Genomic DNA, 17,593 nt, shown 5'->3' on the forward strand with positions numbered 1-17,593 from the left:
AGAGATAGTAAGGGGAAAAAGTCACTGGTGGGCATAGTTGATAGGCCCCCAAATAATAACTTCACGGTGGGGCGGACAGTAATCAAGGGAATAATGGAGGCATGTGAAAAAGGAACGGCAGTAATCATGGGGGATTTTAACCTAAATATCGATTGGTCAAATCAAATCGCACGGTGTAGCCTTGAGGAGAAATTCATAGAATGCATACGGGATTGTTTCTTAGAACAGTATGTGTTACAAAACCTACAAAGGAGCAAGCTATCTTAGATCTGGTCCTGTGTAATGAGATAGGAATAATAAACAATCTCCTAGTAAAAGATCCTCTCGGAATGAGTGATCACAGTATGGTTGAATTTGTAATACAGATTGAGGGTGAGGAAGTAGTGTCTCAAACGAGCGTACTATGTTTAAACAAAGGGGACTACAGTGGGATGAGGGCAGAGTTGGCTAAAGTAGACTGGGAACACAGACTAAACGGTGGCACAATTGAGGAACAGTGGAGGACTTTTAAGGAGCTCTTTCATAGTGCTCAACAAAAATATATTCCAGTGAAAAAGAAGGGCGGTAAGAGAAGGGATAACCAGCCGTGGATAACCAAGGAAATAAAGGAGAGTATCAAATTAAAAACCAATGCGTATAAGGTGGCCAAGGTTAGTGGGAAACTAGAAGATTGGGAAAATTTTAAACGACAGCAAAGAATGACTAAGAAAGCAATAAAGGAAAGATAGATTACGAAAGTAAACTTGCGCAAAAGATAAAAACAGATAGTAAAAGCTTTTACCGATATATAAAACGGAAAAGAGTGACTAAAGTAAATGTTGGTCTCTTAGAAGATGAGAAGGGAGATTTAATAATGGGAAATGTGGAAATGGCTGAGATCTTAAACAATTATTTTGCTTCGGTCTTCACAGTGGAAGACACAAAACCCATGCCAAAAATTGCTGGTCACAGGAATGTGGGAAGGGAGGACCTTGAGATAATCACTATCACTAGAGGGGTAGTGCTGGACAGGCTAATAGTACTCAAGGTAGACAAGTCCCCTGGTCCTGATGAAATGCATCCCAGGGTATTAAAAGATATGGCGGAAGTTATAGCAGATGCATTCGTTATAATCTACCAAAATTCTCTGGACTCTGGGGAGGTACCAGCGGATTGGAAAGCAGCTAATGTAATGCCTCTGTTTAAAAAAGGGGGCAGACAAAAGGCAGGTAACTATAGGCCGGTTAGTTTAACATCTGTAGTGGGGAAAATGCTTGAAGCTATCATTAAGGAAGAAATAGCGGGACATCTCGATAGGAATAGTGCAATCAAGCAGATGCAACATGGATTAATTTTTTACGGGAATTCTTTGAGGATATAACGAGCATGGTGGATAGAGGTGATGTATTTAGATTTCCAAAAGGCATTCGATAAGGTGCCACACAAAAGGTTACTGCAGAATATAAAGGTACGCGGAGTCAGAGGAAATGTATTAGCATGGATCGAGAATTGGCTGGCTAACAGAAAGCAGAGAGTCGGGATAAGTGGGTCTTTTTTGGGTTGGAAATCGGTGGTTAGTGGTATGCCACAGGGATCGGTGCTGGGACCACAACTGTTTACAATATACATAGATGACCTGGAAGAGGTGACAGAATGCAGTGTAACAAAATTTGCAGATGATACAAAGATTAGTGGGAAAGTGGGTTGTGTAGAGGACACAGAGAGGCTGCAAAAGAGATTTAGATAGGTTAAGCGAATGGGCTAAGGTTTGGCAGATGGAATACAATGTCGGAAAATGTGAGGTCATCCACCTTGGAAAAAGAAAGTAAAAGGGAATATTATTTGAAATAGGGAGAAATTACAACATGCTGCGGTGCAGAGGGACCTGGGGGTGGATGGAGTACAAAAGCAGGGAGGTCCTGCTGCAACTGTACAGGGTATTGGTGAGGCCGCACCTGGAGTACTGCGTGCAGTTTTGGTCACCTTACTTAAGGAAGGATATACTAGCCTTGGAGGGGGTACAGAGACGATTCACTAGGCTGATTCCGGAGATGAGGGGGTTACCTTATGATGATAGATTGAGTAGACTGGGTCTTTACTCGTTGGAGTTCAGAAGGATGAGGGGTGATCTTATAGAAACATTTAAAATAATGAAAGGGATAGACAAGATAGAGGCGGAGAGGTTGTTTCCACTGGTCGGGGAGACTAGAACTAGGGGGCACAGCCTCAAAATACGGGGGAGCCAATTTAAAACCGAGTTGAGAAGGAGTTTCTTCTCCCAGAGGGTTGTGAATCTGTGGAATTCTCTGCCCAAGGAAGCAGTTGAGGCTAGCTCATTGAATGTATTCAATTCACAGATAGATAAATTTTTAACCAATAAGGGAATTAAGGGTTACGGGGAGCGGGCGGGTAAGTGGAGCTGAGTCCACGGCCAGATCAGCCATGAACTTGTTGAATGGCGGAGCAGGCTCGAGGGGCTAGATGGCCTACTCCTGTTCCTAATTCTTATGTTCTTTTATAATCTGGAAAAGTAGGACTGGATTTCCCGGAGCGGTGAAGGTCAAGGTGCAATTTAATACTGGTACACCGTCTGAAATCCAGCAACCTCCGAGTCCGTGCCGGTTTTCCAGTTGTGCCGGATTTCGGACCTTGCTGTTGGCGCTTCTCGCCGCCCGCCGATCCTCCGCCCCTCACCGATTTCTGCCCCTCGCCGATCCTCCGCCCCTCACCGATTTCTGCCCCTCGCCGATCCTCCGCACCTCGCCACCCGCCGATTCTTGCCACCTGCGGCCCCCAGTGCTACATTTTTTACCGGTTTCCTCGTCCCACGTCACCTGATGTCGCCATCTTGGCCACCTCAAAAATGTCCGGTTTTCGGAAATCTGGATTCGGGACACTGAACCTGCAGATTAATTTCAAAGCTTTGAAAGGGTAAATTGCGAAAGATTATTTCCACTTTTCAGAGAATCGGTAACAAAGGAGAATAAACTTGGGATTGATACTTGTCGTTTAACCGGTGGGGGGAGTAGAAGGAATTTTTTGACTCAAAGGATTATGAGAGTTGCTGGATTTTTGTCAGGCAAGGGTATTAAGGGTTACAGAAGCAAGGCGAGTAGATTGAATTCTGAGACAGCAGTCATGATCGTATTGCATGGCATGCTCGACGGGCTGAATGGCCTCCTCCTCTTCCTACATTCCTAGAATATAAAACCCATTCACCTCCAGTTAATCATAACATTGAAAAAGGAATGGTTCCAGGGATGAGGGACTTCAGTTACGGGGATAGACTGGAGAAGCCGGGGTTGTTCTCCTTGGAGCAGAGAAGGTTGAGAGGAGATTTGATCGAGGTGTTCAAAATCATGAGGGGTCTGGACAGAGTAGAGAGAGAGAGACTGTTCCCATTGGTGGAAGGCTCGGGAACCAGAGGACACAGATTTAAGGCGATTGGCAGAAGAAGCAAAGGCGACATGAGGATAAACTTTTTTACGCAGCGAGTGGTTAGGATCTGGAATGCGCTGCCTGAGAGGGTGGTGGAGGCAGACTCAATCGTGGCTTTCAAAAGGGAGTTGGATAAGTACCTGAAGGAAACTAATTTTGCATGGCAACGGGGAAAGGGCGGGGGAGTGGGACTGGCTGAGGTGTTCCTGCAGAGAGCCGGCACGGGCTGTTTTTAAAAAAAAATGAGATGGGCACTTGAAAGACAATATTAAAGAGCAGGATAATGATATTGGGGGAGATGGAAGTGATGTGGAGCTCGCACAGTTGCAGCGTACCCACCAATGCCTCCTCCTTTACTGAAATTTCCATGATTCAGTAATGCAGGAATTTGATGTCCTGACAAACCACGAGATCAAAACTTAATTTGTTTCAATCAGACACGTGAATCCCAAGATTGGATTACTGTCTTGAACTTATTCCAGGGCTTTGGCTATTTTTCAGCTCATTTCAAGTGGCCGCTTTGCATCCGCTTCTAAGACAGACTTGCATTTCTATAGCGCCTTTCACGACCACCAAATGTCCCAAAGCGCTTTACAGCCAATGAAGTACTTTTGGAGTGTAGTCACTGTATCAATGTGGGAAACGCGGCAGCCAATTTGCTCACAGCAAGCTCCCACAAACAGCAATGTGATAATGACCAGATAATCTGTTTTTGTGATGTTGATTGAGGGATAAATATTGGCCCCAGGACACCGGGGATAACTCCCCTGCTCTTCTTCAAAATAGTGCCGTGGGATCTTTTGCATCCATCTGAGAGAGCAGACGGGGCCTCGGTTTAACGTCTCATCTGAAAGACGGCACCTCCGACAGTGCAGCACTCCCTCAGTACTGCACTGGGAGTGTCGGCCTGGATTTATGTGTCTGGAGTGGGACTTGAACCCACAACCTTCTGACGCAGAGGCGAGGATATTGCCCACTGAGCCACGGCTGCCACGACGAGAAGGTGGGGGAGGGCTGTGGTGACACAGAGGATCTTAGGAAGAATATTCCCGCGTGTGGGAACACGTGGGCTGAAGGGAAAAAAATTGCACATGAAATAAATTGTAAAAGACGGAGTGAATTGGAGCTTCCTTTCACCAGAGTCTGGAGAGCTTGGTCTCTTCATGTTCATGTCTGTGGGTTCAGAATGTTATCTCTGTCTTACTAGGACTCTGATTTACTGACTATCTCCATCTCAGATGAAAATGATAACAGGCCCGTGTTTACTCAGAGGACGTATCGAGCGGAAATTCTCGAGAATCCGGGAGCAGGTAGGTGTGCGGTTACTGCAATGTACAGACAGAGGGGGGCGAAATTCCGTATCGCCCTGTTTGGCACGGAAGTCCCGTCCCAAGCGCCGGATTGGGATTACCGTCCCCTAGATGAAGTGGGGCGCAATGTCGGGCCGCTCCACTTTCTCTCGGGGGTGGGACCGGGGCGGTAAACGTGCGGATTGTGCAGCTCTCCGCGGAGTGCCGGCCGTTAAAGGGGAGGGTGCGCTGCGAGCTCTGCGCGTGGGGGCCACCACAACGTCACTGCGCCCGTGGCCCCACACAGAGACAGAGTGCCGGCCTGCGCTATCACGGCGGGGGACACCCCCCCCCCCTCCCCCCCCGCGAAATGGTGCAGGAAAAGGTCCCACCAGGTAAGTCGGCCAAAAGAAAATGGCGGCGGGCACCTCCCCCTTTACTGTTCGTCCCGCGAGCGAAGGGTGGCCCAGGGTTCGCGAGACTGGCGCCGACATCGCCCGCGGCCGCCTCACGGGGCGCCGCCCAATTCATACCGCTGGGGCGGAAACCAGTCGCCACGCACGGTGATGTCATCATCGCCGCGTAGCGGCCCAGGGCGCTACCGGCGGGAGCAGGGCGCTGCTGATTTGCACCTCCGATAATCCCGCGCAATTCCGCAGCAGGCGGTAGCTATGATCTTGAGCTGGTGTTGGACCTTTATTGCAAGGGGGAATAGAGTATAAAAGCAGAGAAGTCCTGCTGTAACTGTACAGGGTATTGGTGAGGCCACACCTGGAGTACTGTGTACAGTTTTGGTCTCCGTATTTAAGGAAGGATATACTTACTTTGGAGGCAGTTCAGAGAAGGTTCACTCGGTTGATTCCGGAGCTGAGGGGGTTGACTTATGAGGAAAGGTTGAGCAGGTTGGGCTTCTACTCATTGGATTTCAGAAGAATGAGAGGTGGTCTTATCGAAACGTATAAGATAATGAGGGGTTTCGACAAGGTGGATGCAGAGAGGATGTATCCACACATAGGGGAAACTAAAACTCGGGGACATCGTCTTAGAATAAGGGGCCGCCCATTTAAAACTGAAATGAGGAGAAATTTCTTCTCTCAGAGGGTTGTAAATCTGTGGAATTCTCTGCTAGAGAGCTATGGAGGCTGGGCCATTGAATATATTTAAGGTGGAGATAGACAGATTTTTGAGCGATAAGAGTTATGGGGAGCGGGCAGGGAAGTGGAGCTGAGTCCTTGATCAAATCAGCCATGATCTTATTGAATGGCGGAGCAGGCTCGATGGGCCAAATGGCCGATTCCTGCTCCTATGTCACTAATACAGTAACTTGTTTAACAGTCTAATATGTCACTGAATAAAGGTATTTGAGCAAAACCAGAACATCTTACCTCTGTTCCATTTGCAGGCACACACATCACCATGCTGAATGGGCCCATTGTCGCCTTTGATAATGACGAGGGAGCAAATGCTGTAGTCACCTACCGATTACAGGGGAACGCGACCGAACTCTTCACCGTGGACAGGGACACCGGTGAGTGATCTACTGTACCGAGTGAGAAAGAAAGACCTGTGTGTGACAGTGCCTAACGCAGCAATGGCCCCAAGCTCTTCACCTTCCGTAGCCCACAGACCGTTCAGTCGGCAGGTGTGGCCCCAGTTTGCTCACAAACAGCAACGAGATGACCGACCAGATAATCTCGTTCTGGCAGTATCGGCTGAGGGAGGACACAGGAACATAAGAAACAGGAGCAGGAGTCGGCCATACGGCCCCTCGAGCCTGCTCCGCCATTCAATAAGATCATGGCTGATCTGATCTTGGCCTCAACTCCACTTCTCATCCCAATCCCCATATCCTTGTCTCACTTATCGCTCAAAAATCTGTCTATCTCCACCATGAATATATTCAATGACCCAGCCTCCACAGCTCTCTGGGGCAGAGAATTCCAAAGATTCATGACTCTCTGAGAGAAGAAATTCCTCTTCATCTGTGTTTTAAATGGGCGATCCCTTATTCTGAAACTATGCCCCCTAGTTCTAGATTCCCCCGCGAGGGGAATCATCCTTTCTGCATCTACCCTCAGAATCTTATATGTTTCAATAAGATCACCTCTCATTCTTCTAAACCCCAATGAGTAGAGGCCCAACCTGCTCAACCTTTCTTCATAAGTCAACCCCCTCATCTCCGGAATCGACCTAGTGAACCTTCTCTGAACAGCCTCCAAGGCAAGTATATCCTTCCTTAAACACGGAGACCAAAACTGTACGCAGTACCCCAGATGTGGCCTCACCAATACCCTGTACAGTTGTAGCAGAACTTCTCTGCTTTTATACTCTATCCCCCTTGCAATAAAGGCCAACATTCCATCTGCCTTCCTGATCACTCGCTGAGCCAGACGCCTCGATCTGTGGTGTAATGTCTCATACAAATAACGCCATCTCCAACAGTTCAGGTCAGTAGAAATAAATTAAATCGAAACGTATAAGATTATGAGGGGGCTTGACAAGGTGGATGCAGAGAGGATGTTTCCACTGATAGGGCAGACTAGAACTAGGGGACATAATCTTAGAATAAGGGGCCGCCCATTTAAAGCTGAGATGAGGAGGAATTTCTTCTCTCAGATGGCGGTGAATCTTTGGGATTCGCTGCCTGAGAGAGCTGTGGAAGCTGGGTGAAAGAATAAATTTAAGACAGAGATATGCAGTTTCTTAACTGCTAAGGAAATAAGGGGTTATGGGGAGTGGGCAGGGAAGTGGAGCTGAGTCCATGATCAGATCAGCCATGATCATATTGAATGGCGGAGCAGGCTCGAGGGGCCATATGGCTGACTCCTGCTCCTATTTCTTATGTTCTTATGAGAGATAGTAGGCTGCCGACTCACTCTCGCTTGTTTTACGCTATCGCACCAAGATCCACCCACCGGCGTTCCCTGTAATTTATTTTTGAGTGCGGCCCCTTCAACAGGCTGCGCGGCCCGTTCGAATTCCCCCACGCGCGTGGTTTTTCCCGCCGTGCGGGAGCTCCAGACCGCTCCGATTATCGGGATCGCCGCCTTATCGCACCCCCCCCCCGCCCTTGAGTTTCACGCTCGGGGCTTATGATGGCAACTCTACTTCCTGATGTGCAGCCACACCATGCACCCGAATCCCGTGAGGGCCTAGGGAATATGCAGGTCTGGAAGAGGTCCATCTGGCCAGAGCCAAACGTTTGGAAATGACACTCCTGTACTCTCTGATTCACATCTCCCCTCGATGGCATTTGGTGCCATCATGTTTGGACCCATCAGGAAACTCAATACTGGATCACTCAAGACCAGAGCTGAAAGGTGCAAGTGTTTGAACTCCGGTGGGCACATGTCCACTAGATGGTCCGTTCAGGACCCTGAGTGTCAGCCGTGGCTCACTGGGCAGCACCCTCGCCTCGGAGCCAGAAGGTTGTGGGTTCAAGTCCCACTCCAGGGACATGAGCACAAAAATCTAGGCTGACACTCCCAGTGCAGTGCTGAGGGAGTGCCGCACTGTCGGAGGTGCCGTCTTTCGGATGAGATGTTAAACCGAGGCCCCGTCTGCTCTCTCAGGTGGATGTAAAAGATCCCGTGGCACTATTTCGAAGAGAAGGGGAGTTATCCCCGGTGTCCTGGCCAACATATTTCTCTCAATCAACATAACAAAATCAGATTATCTGGTGCACAGATTGGCTGCTGCGTTTCCCACATTACAACAGTGACTGCACTCCAAAAGTACTTCATTGGCTGTAACGCACTTTGAGATATCCGGTGGTCATGAAAGGTGCAAGTCTTTCTAACCATTGGTCCTCTGGTTCTGCTATCCCATGTGTAGTGCAACAAAAACACTGCAACAGAAGTAAATAATTAAATTAGATCCTTTTTCCAACAATACGAGTCTGAGCAGAGGAGACTGTGCAGTGAAGGGAAGTTCCCATATCTGAGGGTTGAGTGAAATGGAAAGGATTAAAAAAACCTCAGAAAAGAAGCCAATGAGAGGAGACTATTGAGAAAAAAAGAAAGACCTGCATTCAAACACACAGGATGCACCAATGAAGCACTATTTGGAGTGTAGTCGCTGTTGTAATGTGGGAAACGCGGCAGCCAATTTGCGCACAGCAAGCTTCCACAAACAGCAATGTGATAATGACCAGATAATCTGTTTTTTATGATGTTGGTTGAGGGATAAATATTGGCCACAGGACACCAGGGAGAACTCCCCTGCTCTTCTTCGAAATAGTGCCGTGGGATCTTTTACGTCCACCTGAGAGAGCAGACGGGGCCTCGGTTGAACGTGTCATTCGAAAGATGGCACCTCCGGCAGTGCAGCACTCCCTCAGCACTGCACTGGGAGTATCAGCTGGATTTTGTGCTCGAGTGGGACTTGAACCCACAACCTTCTGACTCAGAGATGAGAGTGCTGCCCACTGAGCCACGGCTGATACTTATAAGATGTTTATAAGATGTTTATAAGATACTTAGCAAATTAGAAAGGGTAAATCTGGAGTTGTTGACTATTTAAAAAATGGGCACAGCCGGTAAAAGTCACGTTGCGGACTGATGTCACCGAGTGAGAAATACTTTGCATGGGAAGGAGGCCAAAACTGTGGATTCATTCAGAGGCGGGCTTGTAGTTTTCTAGAGGAGCATTGAGTCGATGGGCTGAATGCACAGACCATCTGTATTACGTGACGTTGGCACAACTCTTTTCCAATTACAGCAGAATATTCATGAAAATGCATTGCATTTTGGAAGTAGAAATGATTTTTTGTTGCCCCAAGGCTTCGCTGAGATCTTCTGTGACTATCTTGCCTATCTCAAACTCGTATGATCATTTGAATTAATGCGTTTGATTACTTTTGTCCTCTAAACATTTTCCAGGGATTGTTTCTGTGATACCAGGAAAAACCATTGATCGGGAGGCATTACCGGACGCACGCCTGCAGTTCACCCTGATAGCCAAAGACATCGGTCAGCTGGAGAGCGTGGCGAGGCTGATAGTAACCGTCTTGGATCAAAATGACAACGCACCAGTCTTCACCCCTCCTTCACTGACTGTCCACATTCGGGAAAATAGCCCCTCAGGTGAAACGTGTTATTGCAGAGTTGTACATGTCAATGAACTGCCCATGCCAGGCTCGCTGGTTGGCAAATGTCAGATAGCTTGGAAACAATAGTTTGGAGATCTGGAAATTCCCCACATTCAATGTGTGCTAAGTTGGGAAAAACATTGGATGGAACAAGGGAGAGACTTTCCTCACAAATGACCTTGGGTTTAAGCTCTCTTTGAGTGATTCCTTGCTGCTACTGGAAGACTGGAAGGCTATAGATAAGAGAGAAGGATAGTTTCCCCAACATGGGTGCTGTGCTGTCCTCTTCCCTCCCTTTCCTCCAGCTTGCCTCCGACCATATATCTGTTCTTGCACACCATGCCCTCTGTTTGGTTCTCCAGTTTGGTGACCAGTGGCACTTGCAATCCTGGACTGAGCTGTCAAACACTTGCATCTGAGAGACACAACACTCGTGGTATAACACCTACCACACGGACTGTAGCCGTTCATACACAAAAAATATTATTTTCAACTCTTCCGATGTTTGAGTGGCCAAATCCACTGCAGGATACAGCCGTTGAGTGAGACAGACCATGAAGGTCCCAGGTTTGGTTCCTCAATCTGCTGATCTCCTCTAGGGTGGGATTAGCAAAGCTGCAATCGGCTTTCGGGGTCCCTGGGCAGACGGAAAGGTTTGACCAGGATTTCCGTTCCTGGAACAACCCTTGCTGTAACAAGCAGGCGGACATTGAGCAAGGACAAATTGGGCACAGCGTCAATGCCCCTCTCTATCAAGTGGCCATCTGGCATTCACTGCCCAGACATACATCTGAGAATGGTGACTCGCAGAAGACTATGGGGAAAAATTGGATAGAATCACACCCACCCCCCATCTTTCTCAATTTCCCTGTGCCAACCACCATCTTTGGTTCAGAGGATTTGTCGATACTCCGACTCCAAGCCTTGAATGTCACTTTGAGAGCAGCCAATGAGGGATAGGAAAGTGGGGCTCCAGTGGTTCTGTCTAATGTGCTCTCTATCCCTGTGCGCGAGTGAGAAGTCGTTCCTCAGAACCTTCTCATTACAGCACAGCTTCAAGCAGTACTCAGCGTCTGGGTGTCAATGGGGCGAGCCCTCATTCGATCTCAATGTGACACGGGTGCATTGGAGATCCTGCATCCAACCCTCCATCGAACAATTATCCTTGTGCAAACTGGAAAAATGAGGTTTTCATTAAGATAATTGCTTAAAAAAAAAACACAATTAAAAGAATTGCATTTTCTATTAAAAATCCCAAAACGAGAAATTTGTTGTGAGGATCCGGAGAGAATCGTAATATTTCCCTTGGTCCGAGACGATAGCTGCATTGCTGTATTTTGTGTTGTAGGTTTTAGTGTTGGCCAGGTAACGGCCACAGATGCAGATATTGGCGTGAGCCAAGAACTGAGCTACCGAATCGACGGAGGCGCCCAGGATAAGTTTATCATTGACCCCCTCAGTGGAGTGATCAAAGTGGCCGACGGAGTGACCGTGGACCGCGAGGAAAGGAGCTCCTACACCCTCAATGTGGTGGCGACGGACCGGGGCACCCCCCCACTGTCGGCAAGCGCCACAGTGAACATTGTCATTGACGACGTCAACGATTGCCGGCCCGAGTTTATTAACCCCGTGCAGACTGTTAGCATCAGTGAGTCGGTGACAGTCGGTGCCACCATCGCGAACATTACCGCCACTGATCGCGACCTTCGACCCCGGCTGGAGTATTACATCATCGAGCTGGTTGCTAAGGATGACACTGACGATGAGGTACAGGAGCAGCAAAGGGCCTTTGACATCAATTTTCAAACAGGTAAAACTTCAAGCACAGGTTTACAAAATAAACCCCACTCAAATTGTAAGAACTCTTAAAGCCTTTTGTAATGTATTTGCTTCATGGGTTCTTTGCTTAAGAATTCATGGCAACACATTGCTATTAAGTACTAGTTGCTTTATTAGCAAAGGTTTAACAATCACACTACACATTACCAGTTCATTCACCAGGCTCACAACCACCTGCCTCATCGTGGATCCCCCGAACCCAACTGGCTGGGGTTTTATTGAGTCTTGTGAACATCATGTGACTGGCTAAGCCACTCCCAACTCAACAGCTCTACAACTATTCTTGTAAAACATAAACTCAAATGCCCCCTTATTAAAGGGGCACTCGAACTGATAAATTAACAAATGACACTTTGGAACATTAAACAAATCAAATTAAAATTTGGTTGCCGGGGTTGATGTTGCTCTCCAGTCCCTCCGGCGCCCACCTCTCGCGGAGGGGAGTGCTTCATCTCCAGGGACACCCTGGCTCGGATGTAACCGCGGAAGAGAGGCAGGCAGTCGGGTTGAACGGCCCCCTCGACCGCCTGCTGCTTGGACCGATTAATGGCCCCCTTGACCATGCCCAGGAGCAGTCCAACAGCTCTCGAATCCTGTGAGCATACTCAGGTGTACACATGACACCTTTCTCTTGCTTTGAGTGTCAGTGTGTCGGACTGGTAGTGCAGAGGAGACGGTCATCATTGGCAGCAGGCGAGGGGGTTGTGCTGCTGTCTGACTTAGTCCCCCAGAGACACTCAACTAGGATGAGCAATGGAGCTCTGGTTCCGTTCGAATATATCTCACTTCTGCCAAGCCTCTGGAGTGCTCGCATTTGATTCAACTTCCCTTTATCTAATTTCATGGCAATGTTGTTTGTTTCAAGAGTTTCTATGTCGTCAGAGGTTCATCAAAACATAAAAAATAGGAGAAGGAGTAGGACATATGGCCCCTCGAGCTGCTCATTAGCCTCAGCGCCGTGGGATTTTTTACATCCACCTGAGCAGCTCCCGTGGTGGAGACGGAGCCTCGGTTTAACGTCTCATCCGAAAGACGGCACCTCCGGCAGTGCGGCACTCCCTCAGCACTGCCCTGGGAGTGTCAGCCTGGATTTATGTCCTCAAGTCCCTGGAGTGGGAGAAAGTCGAACTAACGGAGCGTGCAAGGAGATATCCCGCTCCAGCAATATCTGGGCCATTGTGAAAGCCAAGGTGTATGTTTTTCGAACAATGAAGAGCGACACACTGAAGCAGCAAGGGGTTCTCCTTGAGAGAGGGGTTTGAGGCAGTATAGAGGGAGCTTTATCCAACCAGAGCTCTGACGAAGGGTTCACTGTGGTGATTAAAGGGTGCAATTTATATTTTGAGCACAAATGTAAGCTACCCTATGTGTTGGTTGACCTTTTGACCGGTAGAACTGTTAACTTTACAGAACTCTTTCTGAGCTGTTCCGAATGTCCAATCAGTATTTTCTAAGAGATACTGTTCTTTACATATTTGAGGTTGAAAAGGAAATAATCATGTGCCAGGTAACCCAATTGAAAAATGATAAATACTGCCCAGAGAGTGAGGGTGGTTTCAGATCCCGTCGGTTCCTCCTCCGTATCTGATTTATTGTTGAATGCAAAGAGGGTTTTGAGCCAATGTCCAAACCATCCATCACAATGATCAGCATCCCCAAACGCCCCCCCCCAAAAAAAGCAAAGAATAAATGCGTGCGCACCATTCAACGATTGTAAACTTCACGCTACGCGCACGGAACCTTTTTGCCGCTAACGTGCTCGCTTTTATTTCTGTCCAGGTGCTGTATTTGTAAGAACCCCTTTGAATCGGGAGCTGGTAGCTACCTACGAGCTTACTATATCAGTACACGACAATGCCAGTGATGTGATCAGTCAATCTGTCAGCGTTCCCAATGGTAAGATTTTCTCACTCACTCTAAAAGCAACCACTCCCCAACAGCTCAACTCAGGTAATTGGGAGAAGAATTAGAGGTGTAAGGTAGTTGAGGAGAACTTTTTTCACCCAGAGGGCGGTGGGGATCTGAAAGGATGGTAGAGGCAGAAACCCTCTATTTTTAAAATACTCGGATGTGCACTTGAAGTGCCGTAACCTACAGGGCTACGGACCTAGAGCTGGGAAGTGGGATTAGGTTGGATAGCGCTTTGTCGGCCGGCGCGGACACGATGGGCCGAATAGCCTCCTTCTGTGCCGTAAATTTCTGTGATTCTATATATACTTTGGCTCAAGGATCCCTCTTGTCTCTGAATATCACAGAACTGAATCTGATATAAATAGCTTACAGTCACTGTTGTGTATGGAGAAAGAGTCAGACTGAACACTGTGAGCTCAAAGTAAAGTGTGACCTTAGTCTTTTATTGCAGGTTTCCAGAGTGCCTCTCCAAACTGTGAAGCCTTATTAAATACCTGTGCTCCCAAGGGATTATGGGATCCCTTGGGACTCCAGGGGATGAACCCCCTGGTGGCTGTACAGAGTAAATACACTCCCCCGCCCCACCCCGAAGTGAATAATGTAACTATTTACAATGTGAGTCGATCTGGGGCCCTTCTTGCCCTGGTTGATCGTCTCGGTGTGAAAGCTGGTGTTGTTGAATCATTTGTTGGGCCCTCGCTGAGCTGCTGTGCAGCTGGCCTTGCTGAGCTGCCTGGTGTGTTGGGCCTTGCAGGGCTGCTGTGGATGATGGGTTCTGCTTCGTGGTCAACCGTGGTGCCGGTTGCCACTGGTGTGTGTGTTGGGGGATCAAAAAAGGTAGGGTCCAAGGTGGGTTGCTCAGGGTAGTCCGTGAATCTGAGTTTGATTTGATGCAAGTGTTTCCGGTGAATGAGTCCATTTGAAAGTTTGACCCGAAACACCCTGCTCCCCTCTTTGGCCACGACAGTGTCGGAATTTAATACAAATACAAGATCATTGATTTCAATCTCGCATGACACATTTGCGCTATCATGGTATGCACTTTGTTGAAGCCGCCTGCTCTCTACCTGTTCATGTAGATCAGGGTGAACTAAAGAGAGCCTTGTCTTAAGTGCTCTTTTCATGAACAGTTCAGCAGGTGGGATCCCAGCGAGTGAGTGGGGTCTCGTGTGGTAGCTAAGCAGGACTCGGGATAGGCAAGTCTGCAGTTACCCTCTTCAAGCCTTGCTTGATGGTTTGCACTGCTCTCTCTGCCTGACCATTGGACACTGGTTTAAACGGGGCAGATGTGACATGTTTGATCCCGTTACGGGTCATGAATTCTTTGAACTCAGCACTGGTAAAACATGGCCCGTTGTCGCTCACCAGGACATCGGGTAAGCCGTGAGTGGCAAAGATGACCCGCAGACTTTCAGTAGTGGCAGCGGACGTGCTAGCCGACATTATCTCACATTCAATCCACTTGGAGTACGCGTCTACAACCACAAGGAACATTTTACCCAAGAACGGGCCTGCATAGACGACGTGTACCCTAGACTACGATTTGGAGGGCCAAGACCATAAACTTAGCGGCGCCTCCCTGGGTACATTGCTTAACTGTGAGCATGTATTACATCTCTTAAGTCCGCATCGATACCGGGCCACCACACGTGGGATCTGGCTATCGCTTTCATCATTACGATGCCTGGGTGGGTACTGTGGAAGTCATTGATGAAGGTGTCTCTGCCCTTCTTGGGGACCACTACTCGATTGCCCCACAGAAGGCAGTCTGCCTGTATAGACATTTCATCTTTGCGCCGCTGGAACATCTTTATCTCTTCCTGCATTTCTACTGGGACACTGGACCAGCTCCCGTGAAGCACACAGCTTTTGACTAGAGATAATAAGGGGGCCTGGCTTGTCCAGGTTTTGATCTGCCGGGCAGTGACGGGTGATTGCTCACTCTCAAATACTTCCATAACCATGGCTAGATCTGCGGGCTGCGCCATTTCCACCCCCGTGGTGGGCAATGGCAGCCTAATAAGAGCATCGGCGCAGTTTTCTGTGCCTGGACTGTGGCAGATGGCGTAGTTGTGTGCGGACAACGTGAGCGCCCATCTCTGGATGCGGGCCGATGCGTTGGTATTTATTGCTTTACTCTCGGAGAACAGGGATATAAGTGGCTTATTTTAGCCAAAACAGATATTGATGCATTTTCTTTACCCCATAGACACACGCTAACGCTTCTTTCTCAATCATGCTGTAGGCGCTCTCAGCCTTAGACATACTCCTGGATGCATAAGCAACCGGTTGCAGTTTCCCGAAATCATTAACTTGTTTCACTACATACCCAATGCCATATGGCGACGCGTCACATGCTAGTACCAAATGCTTACATGGATTATACAACACAAGCAATTTGTTTGAGCATAACAATTTTCTCGCTTTTACGAAGGCATTTTCTTGGCTTTTGCCCCAAACCCATTCGCCCCCTTTTCGTAGTAAGACGTGTAGTGGCTCTAGCAGGGTGCTGAGACCCGGTAAGAAGTTACCAAAGTAGTTCAAGAGACCCAGAAACGACTGCAGCTCCGTCACGTTCTGTGGCCTCGGTGCGTTCTCAATTGCTTCCGTCTTTGTGTTGGTGGCCTGATGCCGTCCGCCGCAATCCTCCTTCCCAGGAACTCCACTTCAGGCGCCAGGAAAACGCACTTCAAGCGTTTTAACCTGAGCCCCACGCGGTTGAGTCGACTGAGAACCTCCTCCAGGTTCTGCAGATGCTCAACTATGTCCCGACCTGTGACCAAGATGTCGTCCTGGAAGACCACGGTGTGCGGGACCGACTTCAGTAAACTTTCCATGTTTCTCTGGAATATTCCCGCCACTGATCGGATTCCAAACGGGCATCTGTTATAAACAAAAAGACCTTTGTGCATGTTGATGCAGGTGAGGGCCTTCGATGATTCCTCCAGTTTCTGCGTCATGTAGGCTGAAGTCAGATCCAGCTTCGTGAACGTCTTTCCTCCCGCCAGCGTTGCAAAGAGATCGTCAGCCTTTGGTAGTGGGTATTGGTCCTGCAGGGAGAAACGATTGATAGTTACTTTGTAATCACCACAGATTCTGATAGTGCCATCTCCCTTGAGGACTGGGACAATAGAACTGGCCCACTCGCTGAACTCGATCGGTGAGATGATGCCCTCTCGTTGCAGCCGCTCTAGCTCGATCTCTACCCTTTCTCTCATCATGTACGGTACTGCTCTCGCCTTGTGATGGATGGGTCGCACCTACGGAATTAGGTGGATCTGCACTTTTGCTCCTTGGAATTTCCTGATGCCTGGTTCGAACAGCGAAGGAAATTTGTTTAAGACCTAGTGAATGTGTGCACCTCATGTACCTCTGCCTCCTCTATTTGAGGCTCTGGTTCATCATGATCCTCCGTGGATCTGTCCTCCTCTGCAACATGGTGATTTGCAGGTTTAACAGGGTTTGCAGGTTTAACAGGCTTTGCAGCTCGCCTGCACACTCGTTGAAGGTGTCCCATTGTTCCACAGCCCTTGCAAACGTATTCTTTGAATCGGCATGAATGGAAACGATGATCACCCCCGCAGCGTCAACAAGGTGTTAATGGCCTTGTATTCATCACCCTTGATGGTGGACTCTGAGTCATCTGCGGATATGCAGCTGCAGGTATGTGTGACCTGCCCTGTATGTTACGATTCGAAAACAACATCACTTTATTCACAATACTTGTAGCGGCACTTGTGTGCTGAGAGATTTGCTTTGTATTGTCACTGGTGGCAATGAATGCCTGGGCTATCGCTATGGCCTTATTCAAGGTTGGGGTCTCTACAGTCAAAAGTTTGCGAAGTATGGTTTCATGGCCAATGCCAAGTACGAAAAAGTCTCTGAGCATGTGCTCCAAATGTTCTTCAAATTTGCAATGTCCTGCAAGGCGTCTTAGCTCAGCGACATAACTTGCCACTTCCTGGCTTTCAGACCTTTTGTAGGCGTAGAACCGGTACCTCGCCATCAGAACGCTTTCCTTCGGGTTCAAATGCTCTCGGACCAGTGT

General features: G+C 48.4%; 1 protein-coding gene across 1 annotated transcript in view; it reads left to right on the forward strand.

The window, feature by feature from the left end:
* Nucleotides 1–17,593, forward strand: part of cdh23 (cadherin-related 23) — a 211,165-nt gene that overhangs the window by 122,665 nt on the left and 70,907 nt on the right. Inside the window, exons 12-16 of the mRNA XM_070865557.1 lie at nucleotides 4,625–4,727; nucleotides 6,109–6,234; nucleotides 9,587–9,797; nucleotides 11,151–11,605; nucleotides 13,414–13,530. Of these exons, the coding sequence (XP_070721658.1) occupies nucleotides 4,625–4,727; nucleotides 6,109–6,234; nucleotides 9,587–9,797; nucleotides 11,151–11,605; nucleotides 13,414–13,530 (1,012 nt within the window). The remainder of the gene's footprint in view (nucleotides 1–4,624; nucleotides 4,728–6,108; nucleotides 6,235–9,586; nucleotides 9,798–11,150; nucleotides 11,606–13,413; nucleotides 13,531–17,593) is intronic.

The sequence above is a fragment of the Pristiophorus japonicus genome, chromosome 22, assembly GCF_044704955.1.
Source record: "Pristiophorus japonicus isolate sPriJap1 chromosome 22, sPriJap1.hap1, whole genome shotgun sequence".
Lineage (NCBI taxonomy): Eukaryota > Metazoa > Chordata > Chondrichthyes > Pristiophoridae > Pristiophorus > Pristiophorus japonicus.